The sequence below is a fragment of the Chionomys nivalis genome, chromosome 23, assembly GCF_950005125.1.
Source record: "Chionomys nivalis chromosome 23, mChiNiv1.1, whole genome shotgun sequence".
NCBI lineage: Eukaryota > Metazoa > Chordata > Mammalia > Rodentia > Cricetidae > Chionomys > Chionomys nivalis.
Window position 1 is genome coordinate 450,459 of NC_080108.1, and position 17,835 is coordinate 468,293.

Here is a 17,835-nt window from a genome sequence, read left to right on the forward strand (position 1 = left end):
ACTCTTGCTCAGAGCGGTGAGATATATGGTCCTGAGTCAGCATACAAATGACAAAGGAGAGATTGGAAAGCGCCCAGGTGCCCTCAGACAACCAAGCGCGCACACTTCACTTCCGGTCTAAATCCAGTTTCCTCTACATCAGCCCCGGGCTGACTCTCAGTGGTTTGTCCCTCGTCCGCTGCCGTAGCGCGTCTCTTCGTTGCCGTGGGAGACGACCCGCGACCTGGGAGTGAACGAAACCGTTTCCCGCCGGCGGGAGCTGCGGCTGTGTCTGAGCAAAGGGCTCGGAGCTGCACCACCATGGCGGAACAGCTGTATCTGGAAAACATAGACGAGTTCGTCACGGACCAGAACAAGATCGTGAGGAGCTGGGACCGGGGGAGACGGATGCGAAGGGTCCTGGGCCTGCCAGGGCGCGGGGGGTCTCGACCGGGTGCTTGTGGCTTCGTGGGACCGGCCGAGCGGGCACGGGGCACCGCGACGCTGCCGTGGGGGAGACAGTCCCGGCGGCAGAGCCTTTCGCGGGCTCCGAAGTCCACGGGCCCCGGGCGGGCGAGAGGGGCGCTGGGCGCGTAGCCGGGGAAGCTGGCCGGGTTCGTGAGGCCTCCTCCCCGATGCCCTGTCGGGTGGTGGGTCCCTCCAGTCCCGAGTGTGCAGTGAAGGAGACACGACGTCTTTCAGGGCTACCGACTCCTGGTGGTTTATCCTCCGGGAAACGTTTTCTCTTCCGGGATATTTAAATACTGAAAGCAACAGGACCCGCCTCTCTGGGCTGGTGGAAAGATCAGGAAAGATCAAGGTCTTTGCCCTCGTGAGCCCAGGGGGACACAGTTTGGTACCGATCAATCTGAAACATCTTAATATTTGTAAAATAAGTATCTTAGACTTATTGTCACAAAGATGGTTAAAGGACATAATCATCCTAGAACAAGAATCTTTAGGTGCAGACTCTTGGCACTTACCTGTACCCTGGAATCGTCTAAAAAAAAGCCTTAAAAGCTGTTCTTTCTTTTTCAGGTCACCTACAAATGGCTAAGCTATACGCTAGGAGTTCATGTTAACCAGGCAAAACAGTAAGTCCTATTTACTGCTAACTTTAATGATGTTGGAGTTTTCTTTCATTTTGTTTTTAATGCTCGTAGAACTCTTAGGTTAGAACCGCTCCCCCCGCCCACGGGCTAATATAAAAAAAATATCATTTTTGTCTTTGTTTTGTATTGAGTGTGTGTGCATGCGTGTGTATGTATGTGTGCGCGTGCTTGTGTATGTGAACGCGGATGCCCAGAAGCCACGGAGCACATGGGAAGGTCAGTATGATCTTGGGCTCCGTTCCTCCCTTTCCAACTTGTTCTCTGCTGAGTCCACCAGATTGATTGGCCTGCAAACTTCTGAGACTCCTTCTGTCTGCCTCCCTCTCACCACAGGAGAGCGGTGCTACCTTACCCAGCTTTGTGTGGGTTTGGGGATTTGAACTTAGATCCTCGAGCTTGCGTGGGAAGTGCTTGACTCAGCCATTTTCCCCAGCCCTGTTTTTCCTCTCTTTTAGTTCACCGGACTTGTGTACAAGTGTGTTGTGATAATTTTGCTGGAGTTTTTTTTTTTTCCAGACTTTGGCCTCTGGTTAACATCACTCCGTGTATTGATTTGGCTCATATATTTGAGTTTTTGGTCCCCAGCCGGTGGCACTGTTTGGGGTACAGCCTTGCTGGAGTAAGCGCCTCACTGGAGGCAAGCTGTGCGTGTTTCTAGTCCTGTCCCACGGCATGTTCACGCTCTGTTTTGTGTTTATGTTTTCATTGAAGATGGGAGCTCTTGGCTTCCTGCTCAGCCTCCCTTGCCTGTCACACCTCCCATGATGGACGCTTAAACCTCCGGAACTGTACCGCCGAAGAAACTCTTGACTTCAGCAGTTGTTCTTGTCGTGGTCTTTTATCACAGCGACAGTTTTATCAGATGGGTCAACCATTCCTGTTTATAGCTCAGATTCGTGCGTCTGCTGCATTAGATCTTAGATTTTCATGTTTTGTTAGGCCTGACTTTAGCCCACATTCTCATAAAGATTCTGTTGCTGTGATAAAACACTGACTAAAACCAACGTGGGGAGGAGAGGGTTTGTCTTAAAGGGCAGGGACTGAAACAGAAACATGAAGAGGCAGAGCTCACCGGCTTGCACTCTTTGGGCTTGTTCTGCTTGCATATATACCTCAGGACCATCTGCCCACTGTGTGCTGGGCCCGCCTACGTCAGATGCCCCCCAGACATGCCCGCAGGCTGTCCAACTGAAGCATGTTGCGGGAGGTCCTTTCTGAGATACCAGCCCATTGGGGCGTGGTCTCTTTCCCTTTTAAAAAGCGGCTACTGGCTGGAGGAGCGGAAGGACCTCCCTCAACAGAAGCAGGTCCTCAGTTTGGGTCACTTGTTTCTGAGTGTGCTGAGTTGACAACTGAAGCTATGACAGAGGCCAACACGTGTTTGACATTAGCTGTCTGATAGTATAGGGTGTGAGAACTGGAGCCAACGAGATGGCACACGTGGGCAAAGGTGTTTGCTGTTGAGCATGATGGCCAAGTCCAAATCTGGGGATTAGACAGCAGAGAGAGAACAGGTGATCTTCTGAGCTCCACCCATGAGCTATTGCATGTGTGTACACACACACACTAATTAAATGTAGTTTAGAAAGATACTAGATTATTTTCCAGGCTGTGTGGTGCCTAATTTATTTTTATGGCCAAATAATAATTCCACTATATGATATATTAGTTTCCTAGCTCCAAGGTTGTTGTAACAGATTACTGAAAATGAGAAAACACTAGAGATGTATTGACTTCTGTTCTGCAGGATGTCTGTGCACATTCTTGATGGTGTTTGAAGCACAGCTAATTTGATTGTTGATGAAGTTTGTCACTGTTCTCATTATATGAATGTGTAACAAACTGGCCCAAAATTTAGTGGCAAAAATAGCCATTTTCTCACACAAATAGATACTGAAATTTGGACAGGGCACAGTGGGAATGGTCTGTATTAGCTCTGTGGTTTCTGGGGCCTTACTTGAGCAGTGTCAGTGACTGAAGCCCGGTCATCTTCATTCATCTTTTTTTTTTTAAAAATATATTTATTTATTATTTATACAGTATTTTGTATGCTTGCAGGCCAGAAGAGGGCACCAGACCTCATTACAGATGGTTGTAAGCCACCATGTGGTTGCTGGGAATTGAACTCAGGACCTTTGGAAGAGCAGGCAGTGCTCTTAACCACTGAGCCATCTCTCCAGCCCTTCATTCATCTTTTTGTATGTCTGGCAGTTAATGCTGTTTGTCAGCTGAACTGTCGCTGTGGACCGGGGTGTTCTGATGATCTGCCTGTATGGTTAGGCTTCCTTGCAGCATGGTGTCTTTAAGCAGTCAGATTTCTTGCACAGCCCCTTTGGGCTGTAACACAACAGAAGCCACTCCCCGTTCTGATTTGCATCACATGCCAGCAGTGCCTCAGTTGTCCTCCCTGATTCAGTGCTGGGCTCCACCTCTCAATAAGAAAATGTAGAACAGCAGGTAGGCTAGGAGATGCTGTTTCAGCCGTGTTTAGACTGGAGAGATGACTCAGCCGTTAAAGGCTAGGCACACAACCAAAAATACAGGAAAGTGTAAAATAAAAAAGTATGGTGGCGCACGCCTTTAATCCCAGCACTCAGGAGGCAAAGGCAGGTGGATCTCTGAGTTAAAGGACAGCCTGGTCTACAGAGCAAGTTCCAGGACAGCCAGGGCAACAAAGAGAAACCCTGCCTCAAAAAACAAAAAGAAACAACAGAAAAGTGTTGTTTTCAGTTCTTACTTTTTAAAAGTTTTATATTAGTCTTTGTGTCTGACAGACAATATTCTTTCTCATTGAATTAAACAAGATAATTTCAGATTGTGAAAATGTTATGGAGGACTAAAATTGACTTAGTTCTGGGGGAAATTATGATTAGAACTGATAAGGGGAAGTTGTAATTCATCATATGTGTAGGAAATATATTCTGCAGGAAGTCATGTTCTGTCACTCATTTTTAAGATCATGGTGGTGCACGTCTTTAATCCCAGCACTCGGGAGGCAGAGGCAGGTGGATCTCTGAGTTCAAGTCCAGCCTGGTCTACAGAGCGAGTTCCAGGACAATCTCCAAAGCTACACAGAGAAACCCTGTCTTGGAAGGAGAAAAAAAAAGATCATTCACAGGGTCTGGAGAGATTGCTCGGAGGTTGGGAGCATTGACTGCTCTTCAAGAGGACCTGGCTTCAGTTCTCAGCACCCTCATGACAGCTCATAACTGCCTGTAACTCCAGTTCCAGGGGACCTGACATCCTCACACAGACATACTTGCAGTACAGTGTACATAACAATACAAGTAAATACATTATTAAAAAATTATTTCACATATTGTTAGAAATAGAATACTTGGCTTTCTTAAATGAAATAAACATATTAAAGTATGTGTAAATTGCTTTTTTAAGGGCTTATTGTGAATTTCTCAATAGAAAGGGAAATAGATTTAAAAGAAAACAAAACAAAAAGTGAGAAAAAAATAACAAAAAAACTGGGAAACCTGTACAGAGGGCACTGACTGCTGACATAGACGAGATGAAGAGCTGTGGAGAAAAGAGTGCATGGCTGAAGCGCTCCAGAGCTCTTGGACATGGTACTTGCCTATCTGGTCTTGTACTGCATGGTTCTAGTTAACATAATAGTCAAGTCCGCCACCCCTTCTGACATAGTCACTGCAGTGGGGGAGACTAGAGAGAACAGGTGGAAGAAGCCACGAAACTGGCAGAAGATGGGGCAGCCTTCAGAAGAACTGATGGTGCAGTGGGAAAGGCAGCCACATAAACAGAGGTTGAGTGTAGCTTAGGTGTCACACTTGGCAGAGGTGCTCTGTTAGACGGGCTGTGCTAGTGAAGGCGTGGAGTAGGAGGTCGTCCTCAGCTTTTGTCTTGAGGAATTAGACCTTTACAGCCCTGGCTGGCCTGGAATTCTCTGTGTGAGCCACGCTGGCCTTGAACTCAAAGAGATCTGATTTCTTCTAATCCCCTCCCCCCCCCCCAGGATTAAAACAGGTAAACAGATCTCTGACTCAGGTTCCTACCATTTCAAGCTTACACTCTTGGAAAGAGGTGAACGGTCCTAAGGGGTTGAGCTTTGACCCTTTGTTCACTGCTTAGAACACAAGTGGCCACTCAGTAAAGTTGTAATTTTTTTTTAATCTTCTTTTTTTTTTAACTTGCATTTTGAAATTCACTATGACAGCCTCACAGGTAATGATGGTGAGAAGAGAGTTCAGTTGACACTTGGATTGAGAAAGTCTAGTCGAGTTTCGGAGCGGGTAGAGTCAAGAATTAGTTGGGAGGGAGAGCTAATGAGACTTGGCACCCATTGCATAAGGAGAAGTAAAGGGTAATGATTCCCAGATTTTTGGCTAAGACGGTTTGAACAAATGGTGATGTCATCAGGGAAAAATGAAGCCATGGACTTGTATAAAATAGATCATGGAGAATACTGTGGGGAGACCAACCGTATTCCATGTCTCAGGAAACCATAGACGCAAGCTAAGGGACGGCTGGTCATACTAAAATAGAGGAAGAAGATAGCTGAAGACAGCATTAGCAGTAAGGAAGGCACAGGAACTGGGAATCACCTGGGGCAGGTGCAGGAAGAGAGCGGTCAACCCCCTCTCCAGACCACATCTTACCATGCTGCTCCTGGTGACCTGGAGTTCACTATGGAGACCAGGCTGGTCTTAAACTCACAGAGCTCCACCTGCCTCCCACACCCCCCCCCACCCCACCCCCGGTTCAAAGCTCTCAGAACTTCTGACTGTTGTTGACTGAAGTGTGACATGTTGTAGAAGCTCACTAAATATTTCTTTTTGTTCTCTAATTCGCTAAATATTTCTTAAAGACAAATGATGTGCATCTCCTTATCGTTAGACTAGGTATTGTGGGGAGCCAGCTTTTAGGATTTTTAGGTGTTTGGGATAAACGTGAGTAAAGATTTTTCTCTAAGCATTTCTTTTTTTTTTAAACTTTATTTATTATGGATGCAATATTCTGTTTGCATATATGCCTGCTAGAAGAGGACAGCAGACCTCATTACAGATGGTTGTGAGCCACCATGTGGTTGCTGGGAATCGAACTTGGGTCCTTTGGAAGAACATGCAATGCTCTTAACCGCTGAACCATCTCTCCAGCCCCCTTCTCTAAGCATTTCTGCATTTAATGTGTGTCTTGTCCCTTTTTTTTTAAAAAACTTTTAATGAGCTCTACATTTTTCTCTGCTCCCCTCCCTTTCCCCCCCCCTCCCCTCTCCTTTAGCCCTCCTGCAAGGTCCCCATGCTCCCAATTTACTCAGGAGATCTTGTCTTTTTCTACTTCCCATGTAGATTAGATCTATGTAAGTCTCTTAGGGTCCTCATTGTTGTCTAAGTTCTCTGGGATTGTGATTTGTGGCGTGGTTTTCTTTGCTTTATGTTTAAAAACCACTTTTGAGTGAGTACATGTGAGTGAGGTACTGGGTTACCTCACTGAAAATGATGTTTTCTAGTTCCATCCATTTTCCTGCAAAATTCAAGCTGTCGTTATTTTTTTCTGCTATGTAGTACTCCATTGGGTAAATGTACCACATTTTCCTTATCCATTCTTCCATCGAGGGGCATTTAGTTTGTTTCTAGGTTCTGGCCATGATAAACAAAGCTGCTGTGAACACAGTTGAGCATATGTCCTTGTGGCACAATTGAACATCCTTTGGATATATACCCAAAAGTGGTATTGCTGGGTCTTGAGGAAGGTTGTTTCCTAATTTTCTGAGAAATCACCAGCCACACTGACATCCAAAGGGACTGTACCAGCTTACACTCCCACCAGCAATGCAGGTGTGTGCCCTTTTCCCCACAACCTCTCCAGCATAAGTTGTCATCTGTGTTTTTGATCTTAGTCGTTCTTACAGGTGTAAGATGGAATCTCGGAGTTGTTTTGATTTGCATTTCTCTGATGACTAAGGATGTTGAGCATTTCCTTAAGTGTCTTTCAGCCATTTTAGATTCTTTTGTTGAGAGTTTTCTGTTTAGGTCTGTACTTCATTTTTTTTTTTATTGGATTATTTGTTCTTTTGATGACCAGTTTCTTGAGTTCTTTGTATGTTTTGGAGATCAGACCTCCATCTGATGTGGGGTTAGTGAAGATGTTTTTCCATTCTGTAGGCTGTTGTTTTGTCTTGTTGACCGTGTCCTTTGCTTTACAGAAGCTTTTCAGTTTCAGGAGGTCCCATTTATTAATTGTTTCTCTCAGTGTCTATGCTACCAGAGTTATAGTTAGGAAGTGGTCTCCTGTGCCAATGCGTTCAAGTGTACTTCCCACTTTCTCTTCTATGAGGTTCAGTGTGTCTGGCTTTATATTGAGGTCTTTGATCCATTGGACTTGAGTTTTGTGCATGTTTATAGATATGGGTCTATGATGTGGGAATGATTCTTTTTTAATCTGTTGTTTTTATTGGTTAATTAATAAGAAACTGTCTAGGCCCATTTGATAGGCCAACCCTTAGGTGGGTGGAGTAAACAGAACAGAATGCTGAGAGAAAGAAGCCGAGTCAGGCAGTCGTCATGATTCTCCCACGGGACACAGAGGCAGGTTAAGATCTTTCCTGGTAAGAACACCTCGTGTTGCTACACAGATTATTAGAAATGGGCTAAATTAATATGTGAGAGCTAGCCAATAAGAGACTAAAACTAATGGGCCAGGCAGTGTTTAATACAGTTTCTGTGTAATTATTTCAGGTAAAGCCATGTGGGTGGCCGGGTGCCAGGGACGCAGCCCCGCCACTCATAATACAACAGAGTGGCACCCAACGTGCTAATGAACTCCACGTAAAACCTGAGAGGACTTAAAAAAGGGGAGAGAGAGTTTAACACAGCTTTTTGCCGCTCATAATACAACAGGTCTATTTTCATTCTTCTACATGTTGATATTCAGTTATGCGAGCACCATTTGTTAAATATGCTTTCTTTTTTCCACTTGATATTTTTTGCTTCTTTATCAAAGATCAGGTGTTCGAAGATGTGTGGATTGATATCCGGGTCTTCTATTTGGTTTCATTGGTCCTCCTGTCTGTTCTTATGCCAATACCAGGCTGTTTTCAGTACTGTAGCTCTGTATTAGAGTTTGAAGTCAGGGATTGTGATGCCTCCAGAAGTTCTTTTTTGTACAGGATTGTTTTGGCTATTCTGGGTTTTTTGCTTTTCCATATGAAGTTGAGTACTGTTCTTTCGAGGTCTCTGAAGAATTTTGCTGGGATTTTGATGGGCAGTGTCTGTGTCATGTTAATGAACATTTAGATACTGACTGGTGTAAGCACTTGCTACATTCTAGAGTCAAGAAACATCTGATTCTAAGTAATTCAGCAGTGTCAGAGGTGGACATATGTTTGCCATCATGTATATTATAGCTTGAGATGTTCAACATGGCGATCTCTTAGGGCTACTAAGAACTCCAGATCTTCTCTGTCCCCAAAAGCACATATAGACTCGCAGCTTTTTTGAGAACAGAGTTTGTACAGTGTATGGATTTAGATGATAAGAATTACTCATAGTAATGGCACTTCTCTTTTATGCCTCAGGATATGAAAGCTAGAAAACTTTATTCTGGATCTCATAGCTAGATAGTGACTCCCTGTGTATCTGCTACTTAATCACTGCCACTGTTTGGCTGTGGGTTCTGTCCCTCTTGGCATATTTCTAGATTTATCTCAGTTACTTCCTGGTCACTGAGCCAATTCAAACAAGTTGGCTCTAGTTCCATGCTCCATCTAAAGTCCATCCGTTGTTTTTCACAAGTCTGCATGTTCAGTAAGTAAAAAATATATGACTTAAGTCGTGAGTTAAGAGTTGATGAGGCGAAGATGCATACTAATGAATCATTTCTGTCTTGTTTGGAACAGGATGCTCTATGAATATGTTGAAAGGAAACGGAAGGAAAATTCGGGAGCTCAGCTGCATGTTACCTACTTGGTGTCTGGCAGTCTTATACAGAACGGACATTCTGTAAGTTCTCTTGTAACAAGCCTACGTGTGTATGAGGTATAAACAGTATTAGAAATAACAGAAGGCCGGGCGGTGGTGGCGCACGCCTTTAATCCCAGCACTCGGGAGGCAGAGGCAGGCGGATCTCTGTGAGTTCGAGACCAGCCTGGTCGACAAGAGCTAGTTCCAGGACAGGCTCCAAAACCACAGAGAAACCCTGTCTCGAAAAACCAAAAAAAAAAAAAAAAAAAAAAAAAAGAAATAACAGAAGGAAGAAAGAACCAAGATTGAGTGGTGTGGAAGTTATAAGTATCTCTTGAAGAGAGCATTTTGATTTTTCTTTTCTTTCCTTTTCTTTTCTTTTCTTTCTTTCTTCTCTGTCTGTCTCTCTTTCTCTCTCTCTCTCTGTCTTTATTTTTTTCTTTTCTTTCTTTCTTTCTTTCTTTCTTTCTTGTCTTTCTTTTCTTTCTTTTCTTTCTGTCTGTCTGTCTGTCTGTCTTGAGACGGGATCTCTCTGTATAGCTCTGGCTGTCCTGGAACTCACTCTGTAGACCAGGCTGGCCTTGTACTTGGAAATCCATCTGCCTTTGCCTCCTGAGTGCTGGGGTTAAAGGCGTGCTCCACCACCACCTCCCATATTTAGAAATTGTAAACTTAATCTGACACGCAGGAAAGTTTAGGTGATATCTTGGCTGTGATGAAGTGACTGTCATTATTGGCTGGTTACCTAGGAAACGAGACGTTAGAGAGTAGTGTTCTTTGAACCTCTTTTTCCTCTTGAATGTGTATAAGGACACTGGTTTTTAATTTTCATCCTTTTTAAATTTCAAGCCACAAACTCAGGTGTTAAAAAAGGAAAAAAGAAAAACTAGTTGATTTTATTTTTAATTTGAGCACTCATTTTGATAGGTCGGTCACTCAGAGTGGCCCACTAGTGGGGGATGGGTCTGAAGGCTAGCTGCTGGTGCAGTCCAGAGGCGTGGGCTGGGAGTCTGTGCGGGTGTGTGTAGCATCTTCTGTCCTAGTCCACCAACATTTGGGTACTGCTACTTTTTCATCTCAACCACAAAGCAGTCTCAGGTCTTCTGAACTCTTTCTGACTTCATATCCTCCTCAGGGGTGGGCACATGCTTTTTGAAACTCTCAAGTGTTTAAGGCAGTGGTTCTTAACCTTCCTAATGCTGTGACCCTTTAATACAGTTCTTCATGTTGTAGTGACCCCCCCAACTACTAAATTATTTCATTGCTACTTTCTAACTGTAATTTTACTACTGCTATGAATCATAATATAAATGTCTAATATACAGGGTATCTGATATGTGACCCCCAAAGGGGCTGTAATCCACAGGTTGAGAACTGCTGGTTAGTGGGTTCTTATTATGCTAATTAGGCCTTGTTAGATTGGTCTGTCCATTCATTACAAGTTCTCACTAGCTTTTTTGTAGTGGTTTTTGGTTGAGAATGACTTTTTTAAATCACCTAATTTATTAATTTACCAGAGGTTACAAAACAGTCAAGTTTTAAGTTGGAGTCTTTCTGTGAAGGACAGGTCTCACTTGTGCAGCCTGGCTAGTAGACTAGACTGACCTCCATATTCATAGAGATCCACCCGCTTCTGCCTAGTGCTGGAAAGGTCTAAACACCACACCTGACCTCTTTGAAGAACATTTATTGAAGCTGAGTGTAGTCATACATGCTTATAATTCTAGCATTTGTAAGGTTGATGCAGAAGAGTCAAGGCTTTGATGCCAACCCGGATAAGACATCTCTCAAAAGCATAAAATAAAATTCTAAAAGGTAGCAAAAATCTGCATCTTCTGTCTGTCAGGCTTGAGTTTTCTGATGCTGGACTTGCTGGGATCTTCACCTCGGCAAGTGCCCATTGCACCAACAAGGTGCCGTGTCCTCTGTTGGCCTGTGCATTTTCAGTAGCCCCAAGTGTAGGAGCACTTGACCATACTGAACTGCCTGCCTGTCTAGATTATTTCCTTAGGTGTGAATTGACTACTGCTGCTAAGGCTGAAGTACAAATCTCCAGTGTTTTAGTGGTTGGTTTCTAATGCTTTTTCTCATAAGCCATGAGGAGTGCGCAATATGCAGAATGTGGCATTTTGAGGAACGTCTAGTTTGTATATATTGATCATGCAGGTGTGTACAGGTACATGTGTGTGTGCATGTATACATATATGTGTAGGTATGCATGCGTGTGTGCATGACTGTGAAGGCCAGACAGTAATCTTGGGTATTATTCTTCAGGAGCTGTCCACTCTGTTTTTTGAGACAGGTCTCTCACTGGGACCTGAAAACTTGCTGACTTGACTAGGCTAGCTGGCTGGCCAATGGCCTCCAGGATCCTCCCTTCCTGGTCTCCCCAGCACTAGAATTATAAGTGGTGCTACTGTGCCCATCTTTTTATATGGATACTGGGAACTGAACTCAGATCTTCATGCTTGCATGACAAGCATTTTGCCAACTAAACTATTGCCTTGCTTCATTTTTTTAAAAGAGAAAACATAAAAATAAATGAATTTTTAAAATTCAGATTTATGACTACGTTTTTGAAAAGCTTGTTTTGAAGTTTTGTGGAGATAGCTTGGTGGTAGAGGGCATGCCAAGAACGTGCAAGGTTTGACCCTCAGTGCTAAAACAAACAAATTTACCATGATGCCAAACATGGTGACTCACATCTGTAACCTGAAACACTTGGGAGTTAAGGCAGCAGGGTTACTAAATGTGAGGCCGGCCTGAGCATAATGTGAGTTTCTGTCAAAAACCAATCAAACCAAAAATGCTTGCTTGATCTTCTTATTGCTCTTCTATATTATGAATTTTGGTGGTTCCTAACATTAACATAAATGTAGGTTGCTTTAGTCAAATACTAGATTTAGAGGAGATAAATACTTACTAACAATTACTGAAAATCGTTTGAGTTTTTTTCTAGGATATATCCTGCTTAAATCATCTAATGCGTCATTGTGGCAATTCACCAATTAAAGTTCTATTTAAACTCAGTTTCTTCCTTTTTGTTTTCGGTTTGTTGGTTCCCTCGTGTCCCATGTAGGTGGCTTTTAGATTGGGTTTGCCTTTCCCTTCTGCTTTTGTTGTAGTTCTTGTATATGCTTTTAATAGAAACAGGTTTATGTTACCCTTTTCTTAGATTTACAGCCCATTTTGAACCCAGCTCTCTAAACTGCAGACCCTGATCATTTAGTGATAGAAATGTTCCTCTTGTGGGCATCGTGACTGCTACAGACGGTGGTGTAGGGCCACGTTCCCTGAGGTGGTGTTGCTGGGCAGAGGGCTGACTGGGGCTGAGCAGACAGTTCTGCTCTCATCCTCAACACCAGTTAGTGTAACTCCTAAAGTCAGGGGTCAGGGCCATTGCTGCTTTTGGCTGTGAACTTTTTGCTCACACTTCCTGTCTCTCTCCTACTTCCTGTTTCTTTAAAAGCTCTGTTTTCCTCTCTTCATTTTTGTCTTTATGTTTTGAAGCTGTAATGTCCTTTGTGATACAAGTTTTAGTTTAGTTTTTTTTTCTTCATCGTTTGTACTTTGTTTAAAGTTTCTGCTTTTATTTAAAAAGCCTTTTTCTTTTCAGCCTTCTGTTTTAGGTTAATTGCAGATGCCGTACTTGTTAGTTAATATTCTTGATTTCTAAAAACAGCTAGTGTCTGTGACAGGAAAAACAGGGGTACTCGTGAGAATTCAATAAAAAATTGTTTATTAAAAAGTTGCAATGAGGAAAAAGAAAAAAGGCTTTCTTTTCTTTGAAGGTTATTTCGGTTATTCCTGGATGTTGAGTTAATCTCAGGGTAGTCTCTAGAACTTACGCTGACCCATAGAGTGACACAAATCTGTTATCTAGTTCCATAGATTAGACAATATTTGCCATTAACTCATTCACCAAAAATTGTTCTTACAGTGATTTGAGATGTATTTTTGTTTCATAAAAATATTGAGGCTGGTCTCTCATTTTCCTTTATCTCTTTCTTTTGAGAATATGTAAAATATGCAAATTAAAAATAAGTCAGATTGCTCTATACTGTAGTATATTTCAGGGTACCCAGTATTTTTCAAATTTCATAGCTAAGCATAACTGAGTTACGGTCAAGGAAACTGGAATCCCAAGCTCTAACTTCACCACTGATAAAGTGTTATTCCTTGCAGTGCCACAAGGTTGCAGTAGTGAGAGAAGATAAATTGGAAGGTAAGAGTTTGAGTAGCTAAGTAGACTTTCTGCTTTTCTGGTTATGGCATTGATTGGGTGCAGTCTGCATAAAGTGTATTTGGCTATTTAACCAAAGAGCTGTATATTCATTCCTTTTATTAATGGTTTCTGAAGGTTAAAATCTTACACCTGCCTAACTTCCCGTTTCTACGGCTAGTCAGCTGATATCCCTAAAGTAATCTATGACAGGATTTCAAGACTCATGAGAGACATACAAGAGTTGCCGTGAATTCTAGATGACATGGTTTCTTAAACTGTGGGTCATGACCCCATGTGCGGTTGAATAACCGAATTTAGAGCTTGTAAAAAGATTAGAGCTCATGACAACCAAAACTTAATTCAAAATACAACGTGCTGAATCTGAGGGTTTTGTGGCAGTGCTCACCCATGCTGTATCGAGGAACTCCACTGTAGCCTTAGTTCTGAACACAGTGAGTGTTCTCTGCATTGTGTGACATCCTGCCCTGCAACACCAATGAGCACGGCCTGAACCACCTTAGCCCAGACTTGAGGCTGTGTCTGTCATGGGCTGTTTGGATGTTCTCCGCTGCAGTCTTTTTACTGTATATGCAAGCTTCTGTGCTCTTACAGAAACAGTGCTTTAATTATGGAAAACAAATAATTAATATTTTCCCATAATTGTTCTTTCGTGTATCAAATTAATATGTTTGGAGATTGTATTTATGATAGATTATTTGATTCTAAAAATGGCTATTTCAGTTGCCACTTGTTTTATTTATTTAGTTTTTAAATCATTCAGTGAATTTCGGCTTGCATTAGAGCAGGGTTTCCAGAAGCTTGAAATGGTCTAAATATACTTCTTCTATTTTGTACTGTGTATTGCTGCAAAGTTGTGGCATTGTCAGCACTGCTGATTGTAAAAGCAAAATATTGATTAGCTAAAAAAACTGATGTGTTCTGCATTCTGCAGTATCAAATATTCAGCCAAGATTTCATTTTTTATATAAAAATAAACACGCACACTTGTTCCATTATTGTGTTAAATTTGTTTTTTATTTTTAATAAATAAATAACCATTTGTTTTTATTTTTAATAAATAATCAAATTATATGTGTCAAAGGGTTGTTTTAAAGTAAGATGTTTTATGACTTATTATCAGTAAATACTTGAATTATGTACCTATTTCTTATATATAATGTTGCATAAAAATTTCTCTGACGAAAAAGAAAATGTTAAGAAACTGTGCCATATGTGATGTTTACTACGTCCCAAGCTCTGCCAGGCACTGGGGACAGGGAATAATTTAGGCATAGTGTCTTCCCTTGTAGAGCCCACAGTTTGTTCCTGTGATGGTCTTTTGATTTTGCTCTGTAGACTCAGCTCATTGGTAATAATATTATGCAATTGCTTTCTCTTAACTGAAATTGGAACATATAACTTAAGTTTTCTCAGGTAGAGATTACTTCATTATCTCTAACCTCGTCACCGTGTTTGCTGAGTGTCCCTGGTGAGCGGTACCCTCACAGGTGCTGTACTTGGGAAGGGCCCAGCACCATCGCCCCCTTACAGACAGGCTTGACGTTACACTGTGTGTGCAGCTGTTGGCCTTTTAGGTTTTGGACCACCATAGATAGCAAATGGTTTTAGTGCAGAAGAGTTTCTTGTTAAAGTCCCCACAAGCTATGAAGTTGTGTATTAACAGACTGCTTTTCCTGTTGACTTGTAGCAGTGAAGTCCAAGCTCGCTGTGACTGCCAGCGTCCATGTGTACAGCATCCAGAAAGCTATGCTGAAGGACAGTGGGCCTCTGTTCAACACCGACTATGACATCCTTAAAAGCAATTTGCAGAACTGCAGCAAGTAAGCTCCTTAATGTTCTTGTGGGCTTCTTTACGAATTGATTTTGTAAGGTGTTTACACAGTGGCTGCCTCTTAAGAGTGAATGCCAAGTCTAGTAAAACCCCATTTATCTTGCAGTAAGACACATGCCTAGTTTTATTAGTACATCATAAGGTGAAAAATAGCAGCCACAGCCCATATTGAAAACCCCAGTGGACTGCCCATAAATCTGTTTCTCATATATTTATCCTGTCATCACCATCAGAAATGTCTGTGTCCCCTCACTACCCCTTTGCCCCAGTCTCTGCGAGTCTAAATCTTACCCATACTTTAGGAGCTAGTTCAAATGTTGCCCTTCAAAAAACTGTTCCTAAATTTGATGTCCCTATTCCTTCCAGCCAAAAGTAACTCGGCTCCAAAGCTCCATGGCCAAGATTAGATCTTGTAAATCTTTTGTGTTCTTCAGGGCACTGGATAGTGACAGACTATAATGTGTGTGCATTTTAGAAACTAGTGATCATAGGTTTTAGTTGTGTTTTGCTGCTTAATAGCTCAGTGACTTTGGACAAATTACCTAATACTCTCTAGATTTGGCTTCTTCGTCTTTAAATCAGTTGCGATAATTCCTACTTTGTGAGATTATACTGAGGGCTCAAGTCAGTTCTCTGAGAATGTACTTGGGTATCTACCACCTTGATTTAATAATAATTTAAGTTTGGGGCTGGAGAGGTGGCTCAGTGGTTTATAGTACTTACTACATCAGGAGATGGCCTAGGTTTGATTCCCAGGACCTACGTGGTGGCTTATAATCACCATCCACGTCCTCAGCTCCAGGGGATCCAGCACCCTTTGGTCTCCTTGTGTACACCTATGTGCGTGTAGTGCACAGACATGCATGCCAGCCAAGCATTCTCACATGTAAAATCAGGTATACCTTTAAAAGATAATTTGAATTTGTTTGGCCTGTATCTGATGAAGACCATTAAGTCGTCATCCTACATGTGTTTGAGAATGTGGCGCGGTGCCTGCTCCTAAGGTCAGTGGCTTACAGGAGGTAGCAGTTGCAGCACAGTGCTATCGTTAAGAGGAATGATGGGAGAAGATTCTGGAGGCTGGCATTATTGCCAACTTCTGGATGGGTGTAGTGAGGTGGACAAACAGGTGTCACTCCAAGGGAGACACCATCTAGGCTGAGACTTAACGGTCCAGGAGAAACCACCAATAAAGGAGCGTAAGAGCGAAGACGGAGCTGAGAGAGACTCGACATTGTACAGTCATACAATGTCATCTGTGGCTAGAACCTGGGGTGGCAGCTGGGAGATAGTTAGAAGACTGGAGTCAGGTTCTCTTTGAGTATTTCCATAGAGCTCAGACTGTATTCTGAGAAGAGCTGTTGGGTTTTGGACATGTGGAATTACTGGGAAATCTCAAGTAAGGATAGTCATTGCAATAGGTAAGTCTTGAGGTAAACAGAATGGTTTGGGTTTAGAACATAGGGAAACTGCTGGGCAAAGGCAACAGATACAGCCATACAGACAGAATGTGTAGAGTGAAAGAAGGCCAGAAAATAAAATTCAGGGGTACGATTTTTACCAGCTGTATGACCTTACAAACATTATTAGTCTCTTCGTGATTCAACTTCCTTATGATAAAGTAGAGCCCACAATAGTACCAACTTCGCATGTAATAGGGGATTAAGTGGATTAAGGTATGCAGAGTGCAGTCCACAGGGACAAAGGGGCAGAAGTGGTGATGGAGAGTTTTGTATGGCCTGTGGACACGGTGGGAATAACCTTCTTGGGGACAGCTCTAGTGAGACAGCCAGCTTTATTTCAGAGTGTGTGGAGACGTAAAGGATGCGGCCAGTGCCTGGGGTGTCACCTAATTTGTATTAAACGGCACGCTCCTGTCGTAAAGCTCCTAGCACAAGTCTTAGTTGTCATCCGTAGAAGCAGGGTCCTGTCGTAAAGCTCCTAGCACAAGTCTTAGTTGTCATCCGTGGCAGCCGGGTCCTGTCGTGAAGCTCCTAGCACAAGTCTTAGTTGTCATCCGTGGCAACCGGGTCCTGTTGTAAAGGGGGAAACTTCTGCAGAGAGCTGTGTCAGGGGTCCACACCTAGAGCCGATCTCCAAATAAGGTCAGGGAGAGAGCAGGAAGCCCTTCCCTGGGACAGAGGGCTTCATGTTGCCTGCTTGAGAGAGCTGCCAGGCCGTGGTCGACTGCAGCCTCTGACCACAGGGCCTCCCAGCAGAGTTCTTACGGCTGCACTTGGCACACAGTAAGTACTCTTTAATGGTAGCTTTTATTTTAATGGACAGAAAAAGAAGGGTTTAAGAGGAAGCAGTGAAGTGGAAAATTATGAAAATATTTGGGGTTCCAGAAGCTGAAGGTAGAGTTTCAAGACAGAGGGACTGAAGAGACGATATCAGTTGCTTAGGAGAAGCAAGTTAGATAGGGATAAAAAGTGCCCGTTGGATCTAGTCATGGCCTTCGAATGCGTCAGTGCAGGGGCCAGACTGATCCAGCTGGTAAGTAGGACATGAAGAAGAGAGACACCTAACATGGGCAGCTTTTTCCAGAAAATGTGATTGAATTTGAGGGAAAGGAGGACAGTAGCTAAGGAGAAACTGAAACTTTGAAAGAGATGATAGATAGATGATAGATAGATAGATAGATAGATAGATAGATAGATAGATAGATAGATAGATACATAGATAGATACATAGATAGATACATAGATAGATACATAGATAGATACATAGATAGATACA

The 17,835-nt window shown here is 42.8% G+C and overlaps 1 protein-coding gene across 2 annotated transcripts in view; it reads left to right on the forward strand.

Annotated features, from left to right (window-relative positions):
* Positions 1 to 225: 225 nt before the first annotated feature.
* The window catches only part of Pold3 (DNA polymerase delta 3, accessory subunit), a 38,595-nt gene continuing 20,985 nt past the window's right edge, over positions 226 to 17,835 (forward strand). The window contains exons 1-5 of one of the 2 annotated variants that reach the window (XM_057756622.1): positions 226 to 360; positions 1,018 to 1,073; positions 8,956 to 9,058; positions 13,205 to 13,244; positions 14,953 to 15,085. In XM_057756622.1, coding sequence (XP_057612605.1) covers positions 301 to 360; positions 1,018 to 1,073; positions 8,956 to 9,058; positions 13,205 to 13,244; positions 14,953 to 15,085 — 392 coding nt within the window. In that variant the 5' untranslated portion in view covers positions 226 to 300. Of the gene's footprint in view, positions 361 to 1,017; positions 1,074 to 7,875; positions 7,958 to 8,955; positions 9,059 to 13,204; positions 13,245 to 14,952; positions 15,086 to 17,835 lie in introns of those variants that run through there. The other variant, XM_057756624.1, reaches the window with a different exon arrangement.